Source organism: Vanacampus margaritifer, chromosome 14, assembly GCF_051991255.1.
Source record: "Vanacampus margaritifer isolate UIUO_Vmar chromosome 14, RoL_Vmar_1.0, whole genome shotgun sequence".
NCBI lineage: Eukaryota > Metazoa > Chordata > Actinopteri > Syngnathiformes > Syngnathidae > Vanacampus > Vanacampus margaritifer.
This window is the reverse complement of record NC_135445.1, coordinates 16,763,004-16,788,727: the sequence shown is the minus strand read 5'-3', so window position 1 is coordinate 16,788,727 and position 25,724 is coordinate 16,763,004. Positions and strand designations below refer to the sequence as shown.

The 25,724-nt window shown below is 37.5% G+C and overlaps 1 protein-coding gene across 1 annotated transcript in view; it reads right to left on the bottom strand.

The window, feature by feature from the left end:
* LOC144034327 (uncharacterized) overlaps positions 1–25,724 on the bottom strand; it is a 99,773-nt gene that overhangs the window by 62,273 nt on the left and 11,776 nt on the right. The window contains exons 2-6 of the mRNA XM_077543082.1: positions 18,996–19,143; positions 14,119–14,277; positions 12,082–12,274; positions 8,164–8,292; positions 1,265–1,345 (exon numbers count right to left, since the gene is read on the bottom strand). Coding sequence (XP_077399208.1) covers positions 1,265–1,345; positions 8,164–8,292; positions 12,082–12,274; positions 14,119–14,277; positions 18,996–19,143 — 710 coding nt within the window. The remainder of the gene's footprint in view (positions 1–1,264; positions 1,346–8,163; positions 8,293–12,081; positions 12,275–14,118; positions 14,278–18,995; positions 19,144–25,724) is intronic.

The window sequence follows — 25,724 nt, the reverse complement described above, 5'->3', positions numbered from 1 at the left end:
ACAGAGCAGCATATGTTTTACAAACATTAGACATATGGTGTATATACCTTCAAAGCTGTACCAAGACCAGCCAAATGGTTAATTTATTTTGACAGTTCAACTACCTTAAATAGTGCTCAAAGCAGAAAATGAGCAACCAGCTAAACGCTGTCCTTCAGAATCAGTATAAAAATGTCACATTAACTAGACAGCAGGAAAGGCATAAAAAAACGTGGAGGAATAATATTTCTCACAGTATAACGTAGAAGCAATTAGAGGGATGAATAGGTGGACATAAACTGTACAGAGATGATGTAAAGAAGCAGACACAGCCTCAGTCACAATTTAAAAAAAGAAAAAATACAAACACATGAACATAAAAGAAAAATAACAAGACAGTCAGCAGATGGAGATTTTGTAACTAGTAGGCATATGGTGCTGCTCCAGGGTTCCTCCATTGTCTACAATTCAAAACAGGCATCTACATCATCCAAATGCCTACTCAATGCCATCGTAATGGATAATCTGTTCCTGGTGGAACTACCACGGCATGCTGTGCTGCGTGTCACATACACAAAACTGTATACAGTAAAGAAAATCCATTGTTTATATATATTTTTTTAATGTGTGTGAATATGAATGATGCTTATCCAGGTTTTCACTACTTTGATGTGAAACAGTTGCTAACTACAGTCAATTGCATATATGATGCAGTTGTAAATAAATATCTGTAAAACAGTTATTGAACTTCTGATCCCTTTTCTTATTTTCATCTTTTCATTTAAAAAAATGTTTTAAGTGTGACAAAATTAAAAGGTTATATGTTTGAATCTCGGGTCAGACTTTTCTGTGTGGAGTATTATGCACGTTTTCCACAGTGGTTAAAAGTGTTTTCTTACAAACCCCTTTCACATTCACACAAAATGAGCCAGTCTCGAGAGGTGAAGTGGCTGGTCGGGCCCAATGGCCAGAGGCGCATAAATACTACTAATCAGACAAGATGGCCCATTGGGTTTATTGAGACAAGCTAATGAAAGGGCAAAACCACTGAAATGAGGCAATCGATACACAATTGCATGCCTATAAACAGCTGGAAAAAATCACCATGACGGCATGGTGGTCAGCTTGCCCACATCATCAGTGCAGACCACAGAACCATTGTCAATCCAGGCAACAAGACTTATTTATTTGCTTCATGTTTTATAAGTTTTTATTCCTATGTACGTCAAATATGAATTTGGCATGCAGCAAAATTAGCAGTTGAATTACCAATAAATGGACTTACAGTACTGCGAAGGATATAAAGTAACTCGTCCTCTGGACGCCCCATGAAGTTGTTGAGATCATTTGAGGACAATTGTAGAATCTGAGAGAAAACAGACTCAGTTTCAGACATGCAACACATAGTTGGCGAATACACAGCAGAGATACACTGAGGAACAGCCAAGTAAATAGTCAGTCAAATATTCTTTATCATCGTCACTTAAAGTAGTACCTTGACTTACGAGCACCGCGGTTTACAAGGTCATAACAGGTCATGCTGCTGACTTAACTCACAAGGCCACACCCCCTTAATGGCACAGCCTGGGCACAAAGTTGATGTGACTTGCTTTGTCCCGCCGTACATATTAAGATTTACAAAACCAGTTATTTCTTTGCATTCCCTTTGGTCATGTTTCACTACTTTTAATTTGTTATTCATGGACAAGTTAAAAGAAAAAAAAAGAATTGTGTTTTTTTTTTTTTGGGGGGGGGCTTTAACGGATTAATAAAATTCTAATTTATTTATTCAAGTAAATATTGATTTCAGATATGGGTAAATGGAGTTATGAGCTTAATAACTAATTAAACTTGTAAATCAAAGTGCAACCAGTGATGTGGTGGTCCCTGGAGAAGTGGGTACGTATACTCAAATTTGTACTTACCGGTAAATGCCATCATTTGTAATTATGCACAATAATAAAATTATCGTGAATGAATTAGGAGCAGTTTGTAATGGAAAATGTATTTATTCATTTATTTATGGGGGGACGCATGCGCGAGATGCTGTGACTATCGCGAGACCTACAGCGAGACCGGGAAACCTCAACATGGCGGCGCCCTGCTGCTAAAATAGAATTAGCTCTATTATACTAAACTAATCCAAATTTAACCATCATATATCTTGCCTTTCTTTTTTTTTCCCCTCTCTTTTTCATCCGACAGATTTGGAATACCACCCAACGTGGAGGACCTCGATCGCTTCATCGACGCATATTTTTACAGCTGCGCGATGGAGAATCCTTCCGTCGAGAAACTGTCGAGAAAACCTTCGAAAAAGAGGAAAAATGATTCAGCGACGGACACGGAGAACCTAGCCACTACGGAGGTTTCGGTCAGTATGCTGGAGTCCATAAATAAAAAATTAGAGGTCCTCTCCCTAATCAGCGAGGACGTCAAAGAATTGAAAGTAAGTATGGAATTCTTCAGCCAACAAGTAAGTGAGCTCCAACGAGACAACGCCGAGTTACACTCTACACTCGTGACCGTTTCAGCCGAGTTAGAAACCGTTAAAAAGGAAAATAAAACGCTAAAAGAAACTGTTCTGGATATTCAATCCCGTAGCATGCGGGAGAATTTAATATTCTCAGGAATATCCGAGAATACCTCTGACAATCCAGAGGTTGAGATAAAAAAATTTATGACGACGTCGTTAAAAATTCCTCAGGAGTCGGTAAATAACATCTCTTTTCACCGGGTACATCGGCTTGGAGCCCCTAGGGGCAACAGACCCCGTCCTATTATCGCCAAGTTTGAGCATTTTAAACAGAAAGAATTTGTTAAAAGTAAAGGACGGGATCTTAAAGGGACCTCATTTGGAATGAACGACCAATTCCCGAGAGAGATTAATGAGCGGCGAAAGGTACTGTTTCCTATAATGAAACAAAATAGGCAGGAGGGTAAACGGACTGCGATGGTCGTCGATAAACTATACATCGATGGCCAACTATTCCGGCACCCCAACTCCACTCCCTGGCTGTTCTAAATGGCATTGGTGGAACTAAACTTTGTTTGATCATTAGATGTATACATATACTGTATATGTGGTTATAAAACCTTAAATATGAATACTCATTATGTTTAGGCGATATTATAAATATATTATTAAATACATAACTATATCTAAAGTATATTTAAACAAAAATCTCGCTTAGGTTACCAGTTATTGGTGTATTTTTATGTTTAATCCCCCGTTAACTTCCTTTTCTTTTACCTCCCTACCTGTTTTTTCACTGTTATATTTACTTACTCGTTACCTCATATTTTACACAAATTACATAAACCACCTAACCACTTTGATTCTATCCTATAACATACTAATACTGACAAATGGCCTATGCAGATATATACACAGGACTGAGTCTATATTGTTTGTATGCATAAATTAGTTCTGGTTTCCTGGAATGTTTGTGGCGCTCGCTCAGAAGCAAAAAGAATAAAAACTTTAGACCATCTCTTAAAATTAAAAGCAGATATTTGCCTCCTACAAGAAACCCACCTACAAAAATCTGAAGAAAATTTACTTATTGATAAGAGTTTTAGCCAAGCGTATTCTGCCCCTTATAATAGTAGACAAAGAGGAGTCTGTATACTCATACATAAGAATTTACTCTTTACTTTAAATAATACAATAACAGACCCAGAGGGCCGATACATTATTATTCAGGTGACTATATTTAATAAAATATATACACTTGGTAATTTATATGCCCCTAATAATGATGATCCGGCCTTTTTCCATGAATTTTTCTCTCAGCTGTTTGATTTAGCAGCGAACTCTACTATTATTATTGGAGGAGACTTTAACACAGTCTTAAATCCATTAATTGACCGTTCTAATAATACAACATGTAGACGATTACAATCTACTAAAGTAATAGGGGAATATATGGATGACTTTGGCCTCGTCGATAGCTGGAGACTTAAAAACCCAAATAAGAAGGAATTTACCTTCTTTTCCGCTGTGCACCGGTCTTTTTCAAGAATTGATTATTTTCTTACAAATAACTCTATTGCTGATAAAACTGTTACAAAAATACATCCTATTATTATTAGCGACCATGCACCAGTCTCCCTTTCCCTACAAGTTGATTATACCTTTAAACCACCACCGACATGGCGGTTTAACATCTCACTGCTAAACGACGCAGAGTTTGACAAAATTATAAGAAAAGGATGGGCAGACTTTTTGGAAATAAATGACTCTCCAGACCTATCGCCATCTCTTCTCTGGGAAACTGGGAAAGCAGTAATTAGAGGTAAAATTATATCATATTCATCTTATAAAAAGAAACAGGATCAAAAATCAGAAAAAGACTTGGAAGATAAAATTAAACAACTGACGGATGAGTACGCAATAAACCCAAATAACCAAATATGGACTGACTTACAAAATACAAAAATACAGTTAGACGATATGCTAACTAAAAAGACAGAATTTATAATACAACAATTGAGATATAACAACTTTGAATATAATAACAAATCAGGTAAATTTCTTGCAAACCAACTTCAACGCAATCGGGAAAAGTCTCTTATAACGGCGATTAAAGGGACAACTGGTGAATGCACACAATCACCAGAAGAAATTAATCCCATTTTTTATAACTATTATCGTAACCTATACTTAGAAACTAACAAGCCTAACCCTGAGCATATTGAGGCATTCCTCAGTAGCTTAAACATACCTCAGTTAACTACTGAATATAAAGACATGTTAGATGCGCCACTTACTATAAACGAGTTGTACAGTGCTCTAGATAGTATGCCTAATGGCAAAGCACCTGGCCCGGATGGTTATCCGGCTATATTTTTTAAGCACTTCTGGTTAATGCTTGCTCCACTATTCTTAAGAGTAGTAACAGAAATTAAAACTAAGGGTTACATACGCCCACACATGAATACAGCAGCAATTAAACTTTTATTAAAGCCAGAAAAAGACCCCACCCTTCCATCAAGTTACCGTCCGATTTCACAAATTAATACTGATATTAAAATGATCACTAAGGCTTTCACATCTAGACTAGAAACAGTAATCTCGACAATTATTCATAGCGACCAAACAGGCTTTATTAAAGATCGGCACTCTACTAATAATATTAGGAGACTCTTTAACCTTATTAGCATGTCACAGCGGCATGATAAAAAGGCAGTTATTATATCATTGGATGCAGAAAAAGCTTTCGACAAAGTTAACTGGTCCTTCCTCTTTGCTGTTTTAAATAAATTTGGCTTTGGGAAATCATTTATCCACTGGGTATCAGTATTATATGATTCTCCAAAAGCTACAGTTACTACTAATGGGATTATATCTCAGAGCTTTACTTTACAGAGAGGCACAAGACAGGGATGCCCACTATCCCCTTTATTATTTGCAATATTTATTGAGCCACTTGCATTAGCCATACGCCAGGAAAGAAGGATTCAAGGAATTCACTCTGGGGTAACAGAACATAAAATTAATCTATATGCCGATGACATCTTACTTTATTTAGAAAAGCCGGCTACTTCGCTAGGGGAAGTATTTAATTTAATAACTAAATTCTCACAGTTATCAGATTATTCTATTAACTGGACAAAATCAACACTTCTACCTATTACAGAAAATTCATGGAACCCTGCAAGCCAGGACCCACACTACTCATTTCCTATAGGTAATTTAAAATACTTAGGCATAAAAATCTCACCTAAATTAACTGATTTAATTCATTTAAACTTTTCTCCACTTCTGGATAACATTTATAGTGACTTGGAGCGCTGGAATAATCTTCCTATTTCTCTAATAGGACGAATAGCCACCATTAAAATGAAAGTTTTACCTAAAATAAACTATTTTTTCTCAATGATTCCATTTAAACCTACGGCTAAATGGTTCCAGTTGTTGGACTCAGCCGTAACAAAATTTTACTGGAATAAAAAAAAAAGCAAAGATTAGTCTATCTACTCTTCAGAAAAGCAAATCCAAAGGTGGTCTAGAGGCACCAAATTTTATGTACTACTATATAGCTAACCAGCTACAATATATCGTTCTTTGGGCACAACCCAACAGAGACACTAACTGTTGGTTGGAACTAGAACAGAAGGATTGTAATAACCTCAGACTTCGAGATTTACTCTTTATTACAACATCAATTAAGCGCCATAATAGTTTTAAAAACCCAATGATTTCCGCCACCGTGACTGCCTGGTGGAAGGCACTAGAATTGACAAAAGCCCAAGTGGAGCCCTGTGGACTTTCTCCCCTATGGCATAACCCCGACTTTCAACTTAACAACCAACCGTTTCATTTAGCTGTGTGGGAGCAGAAAGGAATTACACATCTCCACCATCTCTTCTCAGATAATATGTTTATATCATATACATCCTTGCTCCAAAAATACAATATAGAAAACGGAAATTTTTTACATTATCTACAAGTTAAAAATATGATAAAGAAAAAAATTCCAACACTTCGCGGTACGCTCCAACCGCCTGTTTTAGCTAAAGATATTAACAAGCTTTCTCCGACAACAACAAAAAAACTTTCAAAAATATATAAGTTACTTTCATATACTGATAAAATGTCTTTACGCATCTCGAAATGGGAGACAGACTTGTCTATAGCACCGGAACCTGACTTTTGGATTCAAGTTTGTGAAAACGCATTTAAAATGACAAAACACACAAATTTACAACTTATCCAATATAAAATTATTCACAGAACATACATTACTCAATATATGATGAAGAAAATGGGACTCTCAGACTCCGACATTTGTCTCCAATGCTTACAAAACACTACAGACACTTATGTTCATGCTTTATGGTTATGTACTCCGGTTATGTATTTCTGGACTAAAGTCTTAGAAAAACTTTCCGCTATTTTGGACTGTAGGATACCTTTATCTCCAAACTTGTGTTTGCTAGGTGACCTAACAACAACTGACTTACCACATAAACAATTTCAATCTACACTTGTAGCCCTTACTATCGCTAAAAAAACAATTCTTGTTAACTGGAAAAATAAACAAACTCTGAATATCGACCAATGGTCTAACCTCCTCATAAATCACATTTTAATGGAAAAAATATCTGACTGAAATAAAAACCAAATATCAAAATTTATAGAAACATGGTCTACGTATATAGAATTTTTTAACCTAATTCCGGTTACTTAATTCTGTCTGTTAGCGAGAGCCACTACATCGTGATAACTTACATTGATGTTTCTGGATCTGGCAATTTATTATTATATTATATTATTAGTATGGGATTTTTTTTTAATGGGCTTTAGGTGAACTGATGAATACACACACGCACGCACACACACACACACACACGCACATACACATACTCACCCACATACAAAAAAAAGGGTATATATATATATATATATATATATATATATATATATATATATATATATATATGTGTATATGTGTATATATATATATGTATATGTATTTAAAAAAAAAAAACATTTATTAAATTTTTTTTAATTGATTTGTTGGATTTTTTTAAAAAAAAAAAAAAGGAGAGCAATGATGATGTCAAATCGAATGAACAATACTGAGCTCTCCTGTAAAAAAAAAAAAAAAAAAAAGGAAAATGTATTTATTCTGAGGCAAACATGAATAATATATTATCGACTATAAAATTAAACTACATCATGTAAGTTTGGGCTAAGTACTAACTGTATTATAATACTTTAAGTTAGTTACTATATACAGTAGGCTATACAATAAGTTGGCTAAAGTTATTTAGACCTAAAAATAGGGGGGGGGGGCAGTCTCAGGGGCTCGGCAGAGGTCAAGACACACACTCGACTCAAGTGATTCGTGATGATACTCCCTGCTTCATACTATGTTGAGCATAAAAAGAAAATGGTCAAAAAAATTCACATGTATAATGGAACATATGGTATTCTACAGGGTTCAATTCTGGGGCCTCTGCTGTTTTCATTCTATCTACTGCCCCTGGTTATATCTTAAGAAAACAGCGGTGGTTGTCATTTAAACCTATGTCTTGAATTTGAAAAAAAATAAATCACTTTTTATTTTTCAATAAGGAAGTGCTCGGTGAATATGCATCAGAAATGGGTTCATTAACTCCAACAAGGTAAAGAACCACTGGTGTCAAGTATACAATAATTGTTCCTTTTCTCACCTCCATAGCACTGATTAGGGAGCGTGGAGGCTTGAAGATGTCGCCACCACAGTGCGGTGGGTGGTGGGTGCAGTGTTGTCGAGCTGCATCTGGGTTGTCCATCAGAAACGTGAGCTGTCGCAGATGGCCCTATAATACACATACACCAAAATAAGGTATATGGTGAGTAGTGTGAACAGAAAATGAAATTTAAAATTCATCTTTCCTGTGCATGTGCCATGAAGAAGGAGTTTACTGCAGATCAGATGTTTTAATGCAATCCATGCATGGAATTGATATCATAATATCATGATGTTTAATAGGCTACATTTGTGTTTGTGTGCGTATGTGCGTATGTTTCACTTAAAGTGAAATGTGTTTTACATACAGTGACATCAGGTAACTCCTTACATTGTAAACCGGAACGTTCAAAATAATCAAATAGATTAAGTACACAATACTCAAAGTTTTATGAAAACTACTACTAACTTAACTTTTTTAAGTTGGTGTAACTTTGTATGTTTATTGAGTAATTTGTATTAAAAATATTTGATTAAATTAAACTATACTAGTTTCTGGGTAACTTAAAAAAATAAATTAGCTGTAACTTAATAAAATGTAGTTATTTCGTGATTAAAACCTTGATTCTATTGTTTCAAAAAAGGGAAAATTTACAACTAAAATATAAAATTGTATGTAATGTATGTAATGTAATATTTTATGTTTTGTGTATATGTTTCATAATTTATTTTACTTATTAATTTGTTATTTTATTTTAGCCCCATAGTTGACATTGTAAATGACAATTTGTTATCAGTTTCCTATCTGGTTTAAATACATTAATAATAAATTATGTTAGATTATAAACATATGCTCATAGCAGACGACATGGTGGCTAACTGGTTAACATGTCTGCCTCCTAGTCCAGAGGTTGTGAGATCAAATCCGGCCCTCTGGCCTTCCTGGCTGGAGGTTGCATGTTCTCTACGTTCCTGCAGGATTTTTCTCCGGGTATTCGCGGGTTTCCTCCCGCATTTCAAAAAATATGCATGGTATGTTAATTGGACACTGAATTGTACCTAGATTGTTTGTGTGTGCCCTGCGATTGGCTGGCAACCAGTTCAGGGTGTACCCCGCCTACTTCCTGAAGACAGCTGAGATAGGCTCCAGCATTCGCGAGATTCTCGTGAGGACACAGTGTATTTATGGTTTGGACCTCTGTTAACTTAATCCTGTGGTATTATAACATTTATAAGTTAGTAACTGAGAATAATTGGGTTGCTGTAACAGAAAACCTTTAAGTAACTATGTATAAAAAAATGATTTAGTGTAATCAAACCATTTAACATCTGCAAAACTTTAACTTTTAAGTTAATCAACTCAAAAAAAGTGAGGCAACCGATGACCTCACTTTTTTTTAGTTCTGCTAACTTATTCGGGTTAACAGTGTAGAGATAAGTGAAAACATAATGAAAGCCACTACTGATGGTAGTTTGCAGTGTTGTACAACTGCATAATAATATAAAGACATTCTGGCCCTCTTGTGAGGTTTAAATAATAAAGTAACCAAAATCTTGGGGGAAAATCTGCTCATGCTCTATTGCAGAACTGTAAAACAAATGTGATACCGTATACAGAATAGTAATTCAACACCACTGTGAATCTTAAGTGAACTTTATTATCTTTTTAAAAGCAGAATGTTTGATACAGATCTAATTTGGGATCTCAGTTGATTGTGCAAGTGTACAGTACCTAAAGCTGTGGCTGGTTTAGTGTACAGGCCCACCCCTGGGGGAATATCATGACTTTACCAACCTCAAGCATGCTAGTGCATGTCATACAACTAATAAGTCTACAGTACATATTGAATCCAAAATAACTTCATCTGTCAAGGGCAGAGCGGGAGTCGTGATGAATGTCTCCCTGCAACTTCACCTTTAAGCATAGCTGCATTAGGAGGTCATTCAAAATGCTTTATGTTTTCTGGCAGAGGAAGCCAACTATGCCTGAAGTTCTACACCACAATAAACAAAGATGAATCCAACATCATGGCTGTTCCTCAGAAATGTGCTGTATATTTCCATTCAGGAAAAATATGTCCAACGTTTGTGGTGGTTGTAATGTTGGAATAGGAAATGCAAACACAAATGCAACTGAACTACTTTTGTAGCAATCAAACATTGTGTGTGAACACAACGAACATCATGCAGCAATTAACACAACTACAGTGTAGTCTGGTTGTTTAGTTCAGCACCAACAATGCATCACATTAAATCTAATGTCAATAAATTTTACAATGATCTCATGCACATTTACTATGTTTAAAAACATACAGTACTCGGGAACAGTCTTCAAAAAGCAGTGTTTTAGCAACACGATAATGATCATATATACAAAATAAGTATAATTGTACTCAGTACCTTGCAGACCTCAACGAAAGACGAACTATAAACAAAAGTGTTGTTTGTATTTTTTTCCACAGCTGTTTATTTGGAGCTACTTCCTGGCTCCAGCAAGACGAACTAACATTCATTTTACCTTGTCTGAGGTCCTACGACACTTCTTTACAGTCACATTACTATGTATGTAGGACTATTGGAATGGAATTGTATTGGTGGAGAGATATAGGTTGTGATAAGAAGAATGTAGAATGGAGAAGTGCCCAGCCAGTCGATCAATCGCGGTTGACTGGTTGGGCATAACAAAGTTTATATTTTAACACATTTCTTATTTTGTTTGCTTTTAGATTTTTATTTATTTTATTTTTTTTTGTTTTTGTTTTTTTTTTTGTTTGTTTTTTTTAGCTCATTGGCAGAGCTCTGTGCTCCCAAACATGAGACATGTTTGTGGTGTGGGTTCGATCTCCGAGTTGTGTAGGCTGGACGATGTTATAAAATAACAAATTTTTAAGCCGTAATTTATTAACAATTATGAATGATCAAAGAGTAATGATTATGTTGTGCATTTGACCAGCATGCCAAATTATTTTTATCCTGCTGCATAATAAATTGCTACAACTGTCCCACAGTAATGTTCTTGATATAAATGGCAAAATATACAAATTCAGACAAATTGTTCTGAAACTGTGTTCCTGTTAGTTGGCAGCTCTACAACTGGTCGTTCGTTATTCAATTAATTTCTTGGTTACCCTATTGTATTCATAATAGTTCTTTAACCAAACAAAAACACACTTTATCAAAACACAGTATCTGATTTTTCAATTGAATTTTTTAGTAGGGTACTCGAATACTAAGATTCCTTAGCTGCATCCATACATCAACTTGCCTGCTACATTGACATATTTTTTATTGTTTATTAAAATGTTTGCTTCAGGTCCCTGGGATTAACCGGAACAAAATTGCTCCCCAAAATTTGAAAATTTGTACTCAAGTGTAGTCATTGATTAGCAAAAAGCTCCTCACAGAAAAAAGTTATTTCAATAATCTTCTTTTTCTATAACACTAATACTGAGGAGGTAGATATCATTGGAGGTATTCTTGTACAAAAACAAACATTTTTTTTTAGCATTGCAGCTGCACATCTGTCTCAAATAAATAGGAAATGGGTTTGGACAGGGCCACAAATATATTATAGTTTTGTTCTGACTTGTGTATATGTGTGTATGGACTTGTATCAAACAAGAGTGTAACTACCTGGATACTGTTTACTGTTCTATGTTATTTGTACAGTACATGCTAATTCAGGGCGGACACATGAACACATCTAATAGTGCCAATGCCCATTATTTACCTTGCATTGACTATTGTTGTTACAAACGAACAATCTTGGCGTCCAAACAAACATTCCTTATCAGGTAAACCAGACATGCAGTCACTGATCACCCCAACAGGTACAGCTACACAATGCCGCCCATCCAATGGCAGAGCATTACAATAATCACTGCATATATATTCAACTGGATGTATAGTCACAACTTACTTCAAACGGAGTCTCGAAGCCTTCAATGATGCCTCCAATGATGAAGAGTCCATCAGTTTTGATCCCCAGCCCTTGGTTGACCCAGTCCACACGCTCCAGCAGATTGCAGTCCACAAATATTGCCACATGATTGCCAGACACACTGATTGCTACATGATGCCACTTTCCATCAGTCAGATCACGGATGGGGAACCTGAGGAAGAGTGTGTAGATTGGTGCACAATCACAAGACAGGAAGAATATACACTGAATGACAGGTGAAAGAAAGAACCATACATACTATCTGGATTTTATTGAATTAACCGCAATGATGACAACAAGATTTTTTGCAATTGAACACTGAAGCAGAAGGACCCTTCTTCTTTTTTATCTTAAAACTTTAGCTCCACAGGTTCGCAGTCAAATTTAGGTCAGGGGACAATTGTGTCCACATCATGTGTTTATTTCCTTTGATATCCATGACAATTATAATTTTAAATGTAATATTTTTTCTTGGCGCATGGTGCATTGACTTGAGAATCATTTCTCTGTGGCAGGCGTGGTTCTTCTTTTTATGGTAGTCTATAACATTGCAGGAAAAGATCCACATATTTTGCCGAGGTTATTTTTACACCTTCAAGCATCCTTAAGGGGATGACCATATCGCAACCCCTGATTCCAGCCCAATAAATCACTCTGCCACCACCTAGCTAACTCTGCAGCCTTGTTGGAACATGGTGGCCATCAACTCACCATCAAGAATTCCATCTTTCAAGATCATCCAAAAATGCATAGCATTCATGATTGAATACAACTCTTTGAAAATTCAGCTTCGGAGCATATTCAAGTCTTTGAGAGCTTCTTGGGACTCCAGACTGGTGCCTCAGCTTCATATACTTATTTTTTAACATTTTTTCTTTAATTAAGTTCAGCACAGAAACTAATAATCAAAGCAGCTTTTGATTAATGTCAGCGATCTAAATATACAGAAAACACAACATATGGAAAATGTGACCTAGAAAACATAAAACTCAAATGTTTGTTTAACTTCATTCCTGTCTAAATAATCGTTTTGAACACAGTGTACAGTACAGCATCTCTCTGCTGTTATTTGTTTGGTGCTGCATTACTGCAATCTACATACAATGGCGTGTGAGTGTTGGGGGGGGCTTTGGCACGTAATGATTACTGTGACTGGCTAATGTGTGAAAAGAGGTGAGTCTTGGGGAAATCGCACAAATCTACAGGATGAGTGACTGTGGGAGTTCGTCAGGTTGAGATCTTTCAGCGTGATGAATTCAATGAACTAAAAATTCCGGTGTCAATACAACAAACGGAGAACACAAAATGCGCTGAAAATACTGGCACTGCTGGCCTAAACATTAACTTTCCAAATTTAGCATTTAATTTGCACTGTAAAACTTATTTATTATGTTTGTTGTGTGTTACACAATAAAATGAGAATTTAAAACACTGTAGTTTCTGCATTTATAAAGTAGAGTATAGATCAGTTGTATAGTAATGAGTTATGAGGACACCTGGGGACTTTTAAATTGTGGCAAAAAAAAATCTTATTTATTGCCTGAAGCAACTGAGAAGGTTTAACATTTCAAACTATTTAGTCTCAAAGAAACCAAGCACATCCATATTACAGCTCCCCTCCTTGTTACGGTTACATTAGAAGACTCTGAATGGGCATGGGCTTTTTTCATACAACCTTACATAAATGTTTTAATCATACTCAGACGTCTGGATTTTTTGCTTAAAGGGTGGTGAAAACCATACAGTACCCCAAAAATGATACAGGGGTCAAATTTGATGTAAATTGGCCAAGACTAAAACAGTCCTTAATGCTGCCTGACTGGACTGTTTTTCATTTTTATGTTCGTATGTGCATTTAATAAGCAAATACTCTATGATAAAAGTTGCTTGCCCATCTCCTTGTTTTTAAATCCAAGTATACAGTATATAGAATAGTAGGCCTATAGATGTTGGAACAAGAAAGGAAGAAGCCAGAAAATCAAAGCAAACTGATGTGAAATAGGAGTGTAGGCTTACTCATAATGCCGTTGCTGTGCTCCAGTGAGGATAATGGTGAAAGCACTGATTCGCAGTTGCAGCATGATATGGCTGTCTGGGCTCAGCATGGTGAATACGCTGCTTTCAGCTCTCTGAGGAGTCTTCAGCTGCACCAGTAGACTAAACTCGTCAGCAAACCTAAACACAAACACATTGGCCATCAGAGGCACTGATGCAGTCTATTTTCTGAGCTGTTACTGAAAAAAAGAAAACACGACATGGCTTTTTTCTCCAAGAACTTTACAACAGTTACTATTCCTCAAGGGAACTGTATTTTTCCGACTACTGGTCTATGTCTCACTTTTTTTTAAAAGTTTATCTGATCCTGGGATTTTGACTAAAAATTAAAAATTAGAGCTCCTCTCACACCCAAAATCCCCATTCCCTTATGTTGACGGCAGCAATTTTGGTTGGATTCACACAAAAAAAGTAGAAGAAGAAACAGAAGTAGTCGTGGCAACTAATGTGTATGTTGTTAGTTTGCTGTTGCCTCTTATGGGAACAAATGAAGGAATGTCTCCCCAGGTAGCTCACTTTTCTGTAGTTAGAAGTGGAAGTTTCACATCCAAATGGAACTCGCTCTCTGCTGTCAATATCATAAGAGAACGGGGATTTGGGGGGCGAGTCTGAGCTCTACTGTACTTGGTCTTGATTTATTTAAAATACATCCCTGAAAAAAAATGTGACAATGTAGTCTGGTGTGATTAGTATATCTTTTCCAACTTTTTTAGGATGCATTTTGGTACGACTTATACCCCAGAAAAAGTGTTAAAATAGGGGGTCACAGGTTTACAATGGTACCAATGTAGTCGCAAGGGGGCACAAGCCAGTGTCTTCTTGTGCCGGTCCCAAGCCCGGATAAATACAGAGGGTTGTGTCAGGAAGGGCATCCGACGTAAAAACTTTGGCCAAATCAAACATGCAAATCAAATATATGACTTCCATACAGGATCGGTCGAGGCCCGGGTTAACAACGGCACCTACAGGGTGCCGGTGGAAACTGAACTACTGTTGGTCGAAGAAGGAGAAGAGGAAGGTGTGTTCGTAGGAGGAAAGAGAAGAGTAACACCAAGAGTCTAGGACTGAGAGTAGGGACTTTGAACGTTGGAACTATGACAAGAAAAGTTAGAGAGCTGGTTGACATGATGCAGAGGAGGAAGGTGGACATATTGTGTGTTCAGGAGACCAGGTGTAAAGGGAGCAAAGCTAGAAGTTTAGGAGCAGGGTTCAAGTTATTCTATCATGGTGTAGATAGGAAGGAAGAGAAATGGAGTAGGAGTTATTGTGAAGGAGGAGTTTGTTAGGAACGTCCTGGAGGTAAAAAGAGTGTCAGATAGAGTGATGAGTCTGAAGCTAGGAATCAAAGGTGTGATGATCAATGTTCTTAGTGGGTATGCGCCACAGGTAGGATGTGAGCTGGCGGAGAAGGAAAACTTTTGGTTGGACTTTGATGAAATGATGCAGAGCATCACTAGAAGCGAGAGAGTTGTCATTGGTGCAGACTATAATGGGCACGTTGGTGCAGGAAACAGAGGTGATGAGGAGGTGATGGGCAAATTTGGTATCCAGGAGAGGAACGCAGAAAGACAGATGGTGGTTGACTTTGCAAAAAGAATGGAAATGGCTGTTATGAATACTTTCTTTTAGAAGAGGCAGGAACATAAGGTGACCTACAAAAGTGGAGGTAGGAGTACACAGGTAGACTACATCTTGTAAGTGCAAAGTAGTGGTAGGTAAAAGTATAGCCAGACAGCATAGGACGGTAGTGTGTAGAATGACTGGTGGTGAGGAAGATAAAGATGGCAAAGGCAGAGCAGAGGACGAAATGGTGGAAGCTAAAAAAGGAAGAGTGTTGTATGACTTTCAGGAAGGAGTTGAGATGGATTTTCTGGATGGTCAGGAAGTAGCAAAGATTAGTAAGGATGAAGTGAGAAGGGCTTGAAGAGGATGAAGTGTGGAAAGGCACTTGGTCCTGATGATATACCTGTGGAGGTATGGAAGTGTCTAGGGGAGGTAGCGGTAGAATTTCTGACTGGGTTGTTTAATAGGATCTTAGATAGTGAGAAGATGCCTGAAGAATGGAGGAAAAGTGTGCTGGTGCCCATTTTTAAGAACAAGGGAGACGTGCAGAGTTGTGGCAACTAAAGAGGAATAAGGCTGATGAGCCACACAATGAAGCTATGGGAAAGAGTAGTTGAAGCTAGACTGAGGGCAGAGGTGCACATTTGTGAGCAGCAGTATGGTTTCATGCCAAAAAAAGAGTACCACAGATGCAGTATTTGCTTTGAGGATGTTGATAGAGAAGTACAGAGGTCATAAGGAGCTGCATTGTGTCTTTGTAGATCTGGAGAAAGCTTACGACAGGGTGCCCAGAGATAAGCTGTGGTATTGTATGACGAAGTCTGGAGTAGCAGAGAAGTATGTTCAAGTGGTGCAGGACATGTATGAGGACTGTAAGACAGTGGTGTGACGGAGGAGTGGGACTCCATCAGGGATCAGCTCTGAGCCCCTTCTTGTTCGCTATGGTAATGGACAGGATGACAGACGAGGTTAGACAGGAATCTCCATGGACTATGATGTTTGCAGATGACATTGTGATCTATAGTGAGAGCAGGGAACAGGTGGAGGAGAAGCTAGAGGCGTTGAGGTTTGCCCTGGAAAGGAGGGGAATAAAGGTTAGCCATAGCAAAACGGAGTATCTGTGTGTGAATGGGAGGGACCCAAGTGGAAGAGTGAGGTTACAGGGAGAAGAGAGCAAGAAGGGGGAGGGGTTTAAGTATTTAGGGTCAACAGTCCAGAGCAATGTGGAAAAGAAGTGATGAAGTGTGTGCAGGCAGGCTGGAACGGGTGGAGAAAAGTGTCAGGTGTGATGTGTGATAGAAGAGTTTCAGCTAAAATGAAAGGAAAAGTTTATAAAACTGTGGTGAGACCAGCGGTGATCTTTGGTCCGGAGATAGTGCCACTGAGTAAAGGACAGCAGGCAGAGCTGGAAGTGGGAGAGATGTTTTGGCCAGCTATGTCTAAGATCCAGGCTAATGGCCAGGTGAAGGGGAACGCAACACGTCTGAGTGCCTCCACACAATGACTTGATTCACAATGTGTGCGTGCTTTAGCAAGTGCCTCAATATTAAGTGTTAGCTAATTAGATTTCTATTGACAAGACATTTAAAATAAAAATGACTAGCCAAGCCTATTTCTTTGCCACTGCTCTCATGTACAAAAATACAATATTGTGCTTTTGGATGATGATGATAGAGAAGTACAGAGAAGGTCAGAAGGAGCTGCATTGTGTCTTTGTAGATCTGGAGAAAGCTTATGACAGGGTGCCCAGAGAGGAACTGTGGTTTTATATGAGGAAGTCTGGAGTGGCAGAGAAGTATGTTCAGTATGTTCAATTGGTGCAGGACATGCATGAGGACTGTAAGACAGTGGTGAGGTGTGCTGACGACGTTAGACAGGAATCTCAATGGACTATGATGTTTGCTGATGTCGGGTTTGCCCTGGAAAGGAGGGGAATGAAGGTTAGCCGTAGCAAGATGGAGTATCTGTGTGTGAATGGGAGGGACCCAAGTGCAAGTGTGTTGTTACAGGGAGAAGAGACCATAGAAGGTGGAGGAACTTAAGTATTTAGGGTCAACAGTCCAGAGCAATAAAGAGTGTGGAAAAGAAGTGAAGAAGCGTGTGCAGACAGGCTGGAATGGGTGGAGAAAAGTGTCAGGTGTGATGTGTGATAGAAGAGTTTCAGCTAAAATGAAAGGAAAGGTTTATAAAACTGTGGTGAGACCAGCAATGTTGTTTGGTCTGGAGACAGTACAACTGAGGAAAAGACAGGAGGCAAAGCTGCAGGTGGCAGAGATGAAGATGCTGAGGTTTTGTTTGGGAGTTACCACGATGGATAGAATCAGGAATGAGTACATCAGAGGGACAGCACATGTTAGAGGCTTTGGAGATCAAGTCAGAGAGGCCAGACTGAGATGGATTGGACATGTCCAGAGCAGAGATAGTGAGTATATTGGCAGAAGGATGCTGAGTTTCCAAATGACAGGCAGAAGGTCTAAAGGAAAACCAAAGAGGAGGTTTATGGATGTAGTTAAAGAGGACATGTAGGTAGTTGGTGTAAGAGCAGAGAATGCAGAGGATAGGGTTAGATGGAGGCAACTGATTCGCTGTGGCGACCCCTGAAGGGAAAAGCCGAAAGGAAAAGAAGAAGAAGGTTTACAATGGTACCGACATACAATTGAAGGCTACAAAATTTCCGTACTTACTGTTTTTCCTGTGATTGTTTTATATGTACGGTATAGAGGTGTTTTAATGATACATATAAAGTAGTTCCTGTAATCAAGAATCACTAATCACTACTTTGTGATGGACCTACAAATTGGGATGCCACCGCTGATGCAACCAAACTTTGTCATAAACCGATGACCCAGAGACACAGTCAGCTTCTCAAACAAATATTTCACTGGATAGTTCACTTCCCATATAATGTACATTGCCTTCATCCTATGCTTGTGTTTATCTTGCTTTATCATGAACACCAACAGATATAAGGGGTGGCATGGCTCAGTGGTAGAGTGGGCCTCTCCCAACTCATATATCCTTGAGCAAGATACTGAACCCCCAGTTGCTCCTGATGCTGCCCCATAAGTATGAATGCAAAGTCAGTGTAAATTACTTTGAGTGCCTTAACAGGTGGGAAAGCGTTATACAAGTTATCTAAGAAAAATATTCAAATTTTTCTCAAACGTGAAGCAACACATACAAGCTAAGTTTAAACTTTCTAGAAACTTGAATCCTCAAAATGACTATCACTGACGATTAGTTAGGAAGACATGCAGCTATAGATAGAATCATACCCTTGAGTGAAGAGCTGTGTGAGAGGAAGAGCCAGTATGGAGTACTGTCCCACCTGTAGGACTGGACACCTGCCGACCTCCACAGTCATAGAGGTGTTTGAACTGTTGGGTAACTGAATGGAAAACTCCTCCAGAATGTTCACCTCATCTGGAAGGAGACAGTGCAGTTAAAGAAATGTTAAATAGTTATATGGCATCGGGACATAATGTGCATTCATAATTATTTGGCCATTATAGCTACAGGCATTGAACATATAGGAAATTAAGGAGTTAGTCCCTGTATTGAACAAGGTTGGACCCAGGGAATTTTCTAAAATATTTTTCAGATTTAGGAGGAACTAAGTGACTTTATCCAACCTCAAATTGATGTATTAATTTATGAGGATTGTACTTCAATAGTCCATGTCTGTTGGGTATGAATTTGGATTACAACATGAATACTCATATTGTATTTGTTTAACTTGCCTGTGTTCAGAATATGTTTAGTAACACTCATCATCAAGGCTCAGAATCCTCCAGCTTCTTCTATAATAAAAACATAGTAAAATATGAACAATAAAGTGTGACTGAAAAAAGATCAAAGTAGTAAGTTGAGCCATAGTTCATGTTCAGATGTATTTATTTGAAGTGCTGGTTTTGCAGAGATCTGCTGTACGTCACAGTCATGAGATCCAGGTGGCAAACATATGCCAAAACCAGCTCCGTCACTTGTGGGCAATTACAACATACTGTAGAGCTTAGCACACTGTGAACAGACCACTTACTGATGCCATTACTAAAAAGCGGAAAACCACTTATGGACTCATTGACTTTAAAAGCTCAGGGAGCACTGGCACATTTGATCCTGTTTAAAGTTGTTTTTTTCCCCCTGATATCACAGAATGTCACACACTGTTTTACCATTATGCATAAGCAATGGGGTGAAAATATGCCATATCCTGCTCAGAGGGGAGGTTTTAAAAGAGTGCTCCTGATCATGCATGGTAGAAAGTGATAGAAGACTAAGACTTAAATCCTTTTAAACATAAATGTCAGCTGTCATTCTAAATGTTTTGTCCAGTCCATCCAGTGATCTGACATCCTTTTGGAGTGTAGCCAGGATGATGCTGTATGATTGCTTTTATTGATTTTGCAATTTATTTTTGGTCTTTTGTTATGTACAGATATAAATAGTGGTCAGTCATCAATGGTGTCTTTCAAAAATGCGGTAGAAATACAACAGATAACTGAGTACTATTAAGAATAAGGCAATGCTGACTGTAATGAGGTCAACAGAGGTGGTTTCATGTGTAACAGCAAACATTTCAGTGGGCCATTCAATCAGTATTAGAACAGAAGCACATGCACATTAGTCCCTTGAACATGGTAATACTTCCAACAACTTCTGACCTCTAGGAAAGTGCACCATCGGTTTCATAACGGAATCCAAATCTGTCAGCTATTTACTCTTTACATCCTGGCCACCTTGCCAGACACATGCCTTCGACACAGACCTCTCTCTGTGGTCACACTCTGCGGCCCAGAGGAATGGCACTGATGGGACATATTATGGGTCACACGAAAAATTCCAACATACCAGCCTACCAGGAATTCTCAAAGAAGAGAATGAGAGAGAGAGAGAGAGAGAGAGAGAGAGAGAGAGAGAGAGAGAGAGAGAGAGAGAGAGAGAGAGAGAGAGAGGGAGAGAAATTATTTGATTTATGGCCCTTTCTGCACTCTTGACCTTAACTGCTGACAGTGACATGAGGTCAAATAGTTTGTTAATGAGCTATAGACGAGATGTTATAAGGATGAAAATGTTAGAATCAGTGAAACAAAATGTCAACAAAACAATTTAAATATGTAATAGTACAAATTTTAGAACATGGCAGACAACATTATATAAGATTATCAATGAGTAGTGTGTTGTTTATTTAATGGCTTTAATAATATTGTTTATTTCGAACAGTCATTAAAACAAACAGAATAAAAAATATAAATTAATAACATAAACAAAACAAAAATCCATATAATATTCCAAATGAAAACATAAAATGCTAGTCCGAAAAGGAGTAGGAAGAAGTCAAACTTATTAAATCCTACCCACAGCATCACATTAGTAATATAAATAGGTAATCAAAAATTGCATACCATAATACATAACATATACCTATGTGAAGTTGCTTAAAACAGTAGTCTTAACATTATGTGTATTTTAAAGAATATCCTGTATATATTTTTATGTTTTTATATTATCAACTGTCGTTTAGAGGCGCCGCTCAACTTTCTCTAATGTTTTGTATTTTTCCATGACGTATGAAACGAAACTGAAACTTAACTGTAATAAAAGCGACGAGGTGGCCGGGGGAGGACAGAGAGTCGGAAGGAGCCGAGCGTGAGTTAAGGTCTTGCGTCTCCTCTCCTCTCCCAGCCGCGGTTGCAATAAAACAAAGCAACAGCTTCTGCCTCCTTTTTCCTTGGTGCACGGTCAGTAACTAAGGGGATCTGTAATATCAGACCCAACAACCTAACCGAACTTAATTATAAACCTCACATATAAACTTTATACATATTCATGGGGTGTTGGGCAAATGTTGATATTCATCAACAAAACACACAAACTTGGGGGTGGGCGGGGATTTTTGATGAAGAATATAAAATACTAAAATAACATAATAAATATAATATGAAAAAAATATTAAAACTAGTGCTGTCAAAGTTAAAGTGTTAATTGATTAATCAATCACAAAAAATTATCGCATTAATCATGAATTAATGCAGATTAATTTTGACCATAGAGTATTCTTTAGCGTGACAGCGGATGGCTTCGTTTAAGGTAGCACAGGTTGTGTTTGCGCAATAAACATCATTTTATGCATTAAAGTAAAGCATTTAATGAATGTTTGCGTATCACATTTAGAATATTTGTTCATGTCAAAATATTGGGGTCATTTTTTTTCCATTTTAAATTATGCAAGTAATTAACTGATTAGAAAAAGAGGAGGATGAGCATGTCTTCAAAAAATGTTTAAGACGTACTCATAACATTAAATGTCAAAAGAATTAACACATAACCGGTGATCTTCAAATTTGGCGGGGAAAAAATTTAGATAAAAAAGCCATTTTTATTTAAGCGATTAATCGTGATTAATCAAAATTCTAAAATGTGATTAATCTGATTAAAAAAATGTAATCGTTTGACACCTCTAATTAAAACACACTTTGGTAAAAGGTACATGTTTTGTACAAAGTTCAACCTGTGCTGCATTATTAGCAGTATAAAGAACATTTCCTCAGGGCCTCAAGGGAAGACCTCAAAATGTATGCTTTTACTCAAGCGCTAGAATCACAGGATCAAGCTATTAAGATGAGAAGTAAAGGGAGAGAGAGATGGAGAAGGTTCAGCCTGTTATGTTTCCTTTCAAAGTATAACAGATGTATGTATGTCTGAGATCTGTGAAGAAGAAAGACTTAACAGCACTGAATATTTTTATTCTGATTCACATACACAACCGCCCCATGTAGTCATAAATAAAGTAAAACTGTGACACCCCAGTCAACAAGCAAGATTTTTTTCTAAAATAAAATAATATATAATAATAATAATAGAGAAAATAATTTAAAAAATCAAAATAATAAAAACATAAACAAATAATTAAAAAAAAAATCTAAATAAATAAATAATATGCTTCTGTAATGGGTAAAACACCAGTATTACAGTTCCTTCTTCCTCTTCAATTTGAAATTCCACATTAAAGCATTTTTATTTAAAGACAGGTCTCCAAAGACAAGAAAAAGAACAGCATGGCGTGACAATTTGAGAATGTATTTTCAGCACAAAGTATCCAAAATAAATCACCAATTTGCCTGAACTGTTTCAAAGGCCAGACGATAAATAAGATAATATGTGTACAGAATGATAAAAGTTGACAAGGGATGTGTCATTAAATCCCGACACAAGCCAAGTATGGACAGCTTCACCACATCCAGCTCATGTTGCTTTCTTTCCTGTAAATTCACATCTTTCAGTTCAAATTCTAAAAGCACGAAAGGATGCAAAAAGAAAAAAGTAAACAAATGTTAGCATTTCATGTAGTGATGATCTGTTTGTCAGACCAAAATTTATTCACACATAACACATTAATTGTTGTAGGCCGGTAGCATCGATCTTGAACTTTCAAAATACTCAAAATATAAATCACGCACAGCCTGCACCTGCTGAAAGGGGGAACACTGAGAAAAGTTATGAGCACAAACTGGTGTATGGTGGAAAAAATGGACATGAGTGAAGATGTGCATATGAATTTTGCTGATGATGGCATTTTTGTATGACCATTAAGCGACATTTAGCTTTTGTCTATGTCTTTTATATTAAAGTGTAAGAGACATGAGACAAAATCACCGTAGTATTTTTAAGAAATAGTACAAGTACAGTTAATATGATTCAATGTTTGCTTTGGTAAATACGCAATGAAATGGCCTTGTAAAAATTTGATATTTTCGTGCATTTCGCAAGCCATGAGACCTTATTTCCACGAAGGAGTCTCACAGTACACAAAAACCAAGGACATAGTATTTAATGCAGAAGTGATCCTGGGGTGCCGCAAAAACAACAAAAAGTGCCCCACATTGAACAGGAAGTGACCCAAAAGTGACCCCAAAATCAACAAGAAGTGCCCCAAATTAAACAGAAGAGCTACCAACCTATTGAAATTCACTTCCAGAACAATTTGTCAGAATTTCCATATTTTTAACCTTTTGTCAATTGGAACATTATCGCAGGACCCCATTAGCGCAATATGTCTTGCAGTACATATATTTTATATTCATCACACTAAATTATTAGTAGAATTACATTAATGGAAATGATTGTATACTAATCTCACAATTGCACAAATTAATATTAATGATTCAAATAATAAATCAAAAAGAAAAAAATAACATATCTACTTAGCATTGGCATTCGAACAATGCACATTGCACACATATAGGCCTACAGTGTTTTTTTAAACAAAGGCAGCAGTTCCCAAACTTTTTTAGTGACACTACATTTTTTAAATATAAAGTCAAGCACCAAAATATAAAGCAATAATTAAAAATATAACTCACCATTAGCTACACTCTACATTTTCAACAAGCATTACTAACGTAACAAATGAGAAAACCTGGATTAACGAGAAAGACCACAAAGTGACTAAACAGTGCAGTGTCATTGCATTTGTTATTCTATGATAAATAAAGTTGTCGTTAGCACACATAGGATATAATAATCTCGAGATGAAGCTTCCCTTTTGCTAACTTTTTCGAGCGTTAACTTGACCTGATTTGGGTCGTTGTGCTGCTAAAACAGCTCTCGCTCTGTCATATGACTTTAACAGTGACAGTGAAAAACAGACAAACGTACGGGACGTCGTATTGCTTACGCAACTGGGGCTTTAATTCATTGCTATTCAGCAGCAAACCATTTGCTACGGCACTATGGTCACGGAAATAAAAGCTTGAGCGCTGTAAGCTAGCATACCTGCTCCACGCTCACACACTCATAACTCCTCAAATGCCTTCTCTTGCACGTTCTCTGCCGCTCGTGCACACACCATACAAATCGTAGATCACATGATACTACTACCTAATATTCCACTAACATTTTTGTGCACTGACACACTGCCATAATTCCTCGCTGCTGCGGCTTAGCCTCAAGACATTAGCTTTGGGCTAACTGGACATGTCTTCTAGTTTCCTCGCTGGTGCTACCGGCTTTTTAAAATATTCGGAATATCCATGTTACACCCATTGATTTTCGTAACAAAATGTGAACAATCTGTAAAAGTTTGCAACTCTGGAACAGCAAGATATGATCTGTTAAAAATGCTCTTGCAAAAATTGTGAAACAATATTATATATTTATGTATAAAATTAATGGATATGAGTCAGTGGTTAATGTTGAGACAGCTAACTTCAATCCAATTAAAACATCAGTCTGTCCTTGTGTCCCCAAACCCTCTCAGCCTGACGTTATCAAACATGCAGTCAACATGCAGTCATATTAAAGGAGAAGAGAGTTAGCTTCCATGTCGTCTTGTGGCAAGATCTTATTACTCTAATAGGCACTCGGCAGGATGACGGCGTGCCAGATAGCTCCATTACAGTGCTGGCACAATAACCGAACCCTGCTTGGGTAGATGGAGGAAGCCCAATGGGGAAGATGATAGAAAAATATCAGCATGCCAACCACGTATCAGAAGCTCAGATAAGAAGGAAATGAATGAACACAGGAAAACCACTGAAACTCTGAGTGACGTGCCGAGTGCACTAACTCACAGATTTCACGCCCTGGCACTGCAATTGATATACCTTCTGTTTGTACAACCTTGGACTGCTGACTTAACAAGAGCCAAGGATCCAATGGAGGGTTTATTGTTGCCGCAGTGTGTCCTTTTGAGAGGAGTCTATATACAATCTGTGAAGACAGGCCTATGAACAGATCTCGTAGTCCAGTGGCAGACTGAAGGAAGTACAGTAAATGCACTGAACGTATATCACAGCTGTGCTTGTAACAAGGCCCAGTGGCTCACTCAGTACCAGACGCTTTGTCTCAGAAATCTTCAACATGCACTCATCTGCAACAGCACAAAAAGTGATTGTCCTGTTCCCAGTAACGTTCTGTAATCCACACACTAATGGTGGGTGGTCTTGTCATGTTTTGATTGATATACAGTAGCTGAAACAATCTGACATAAACGGATAGCTAAT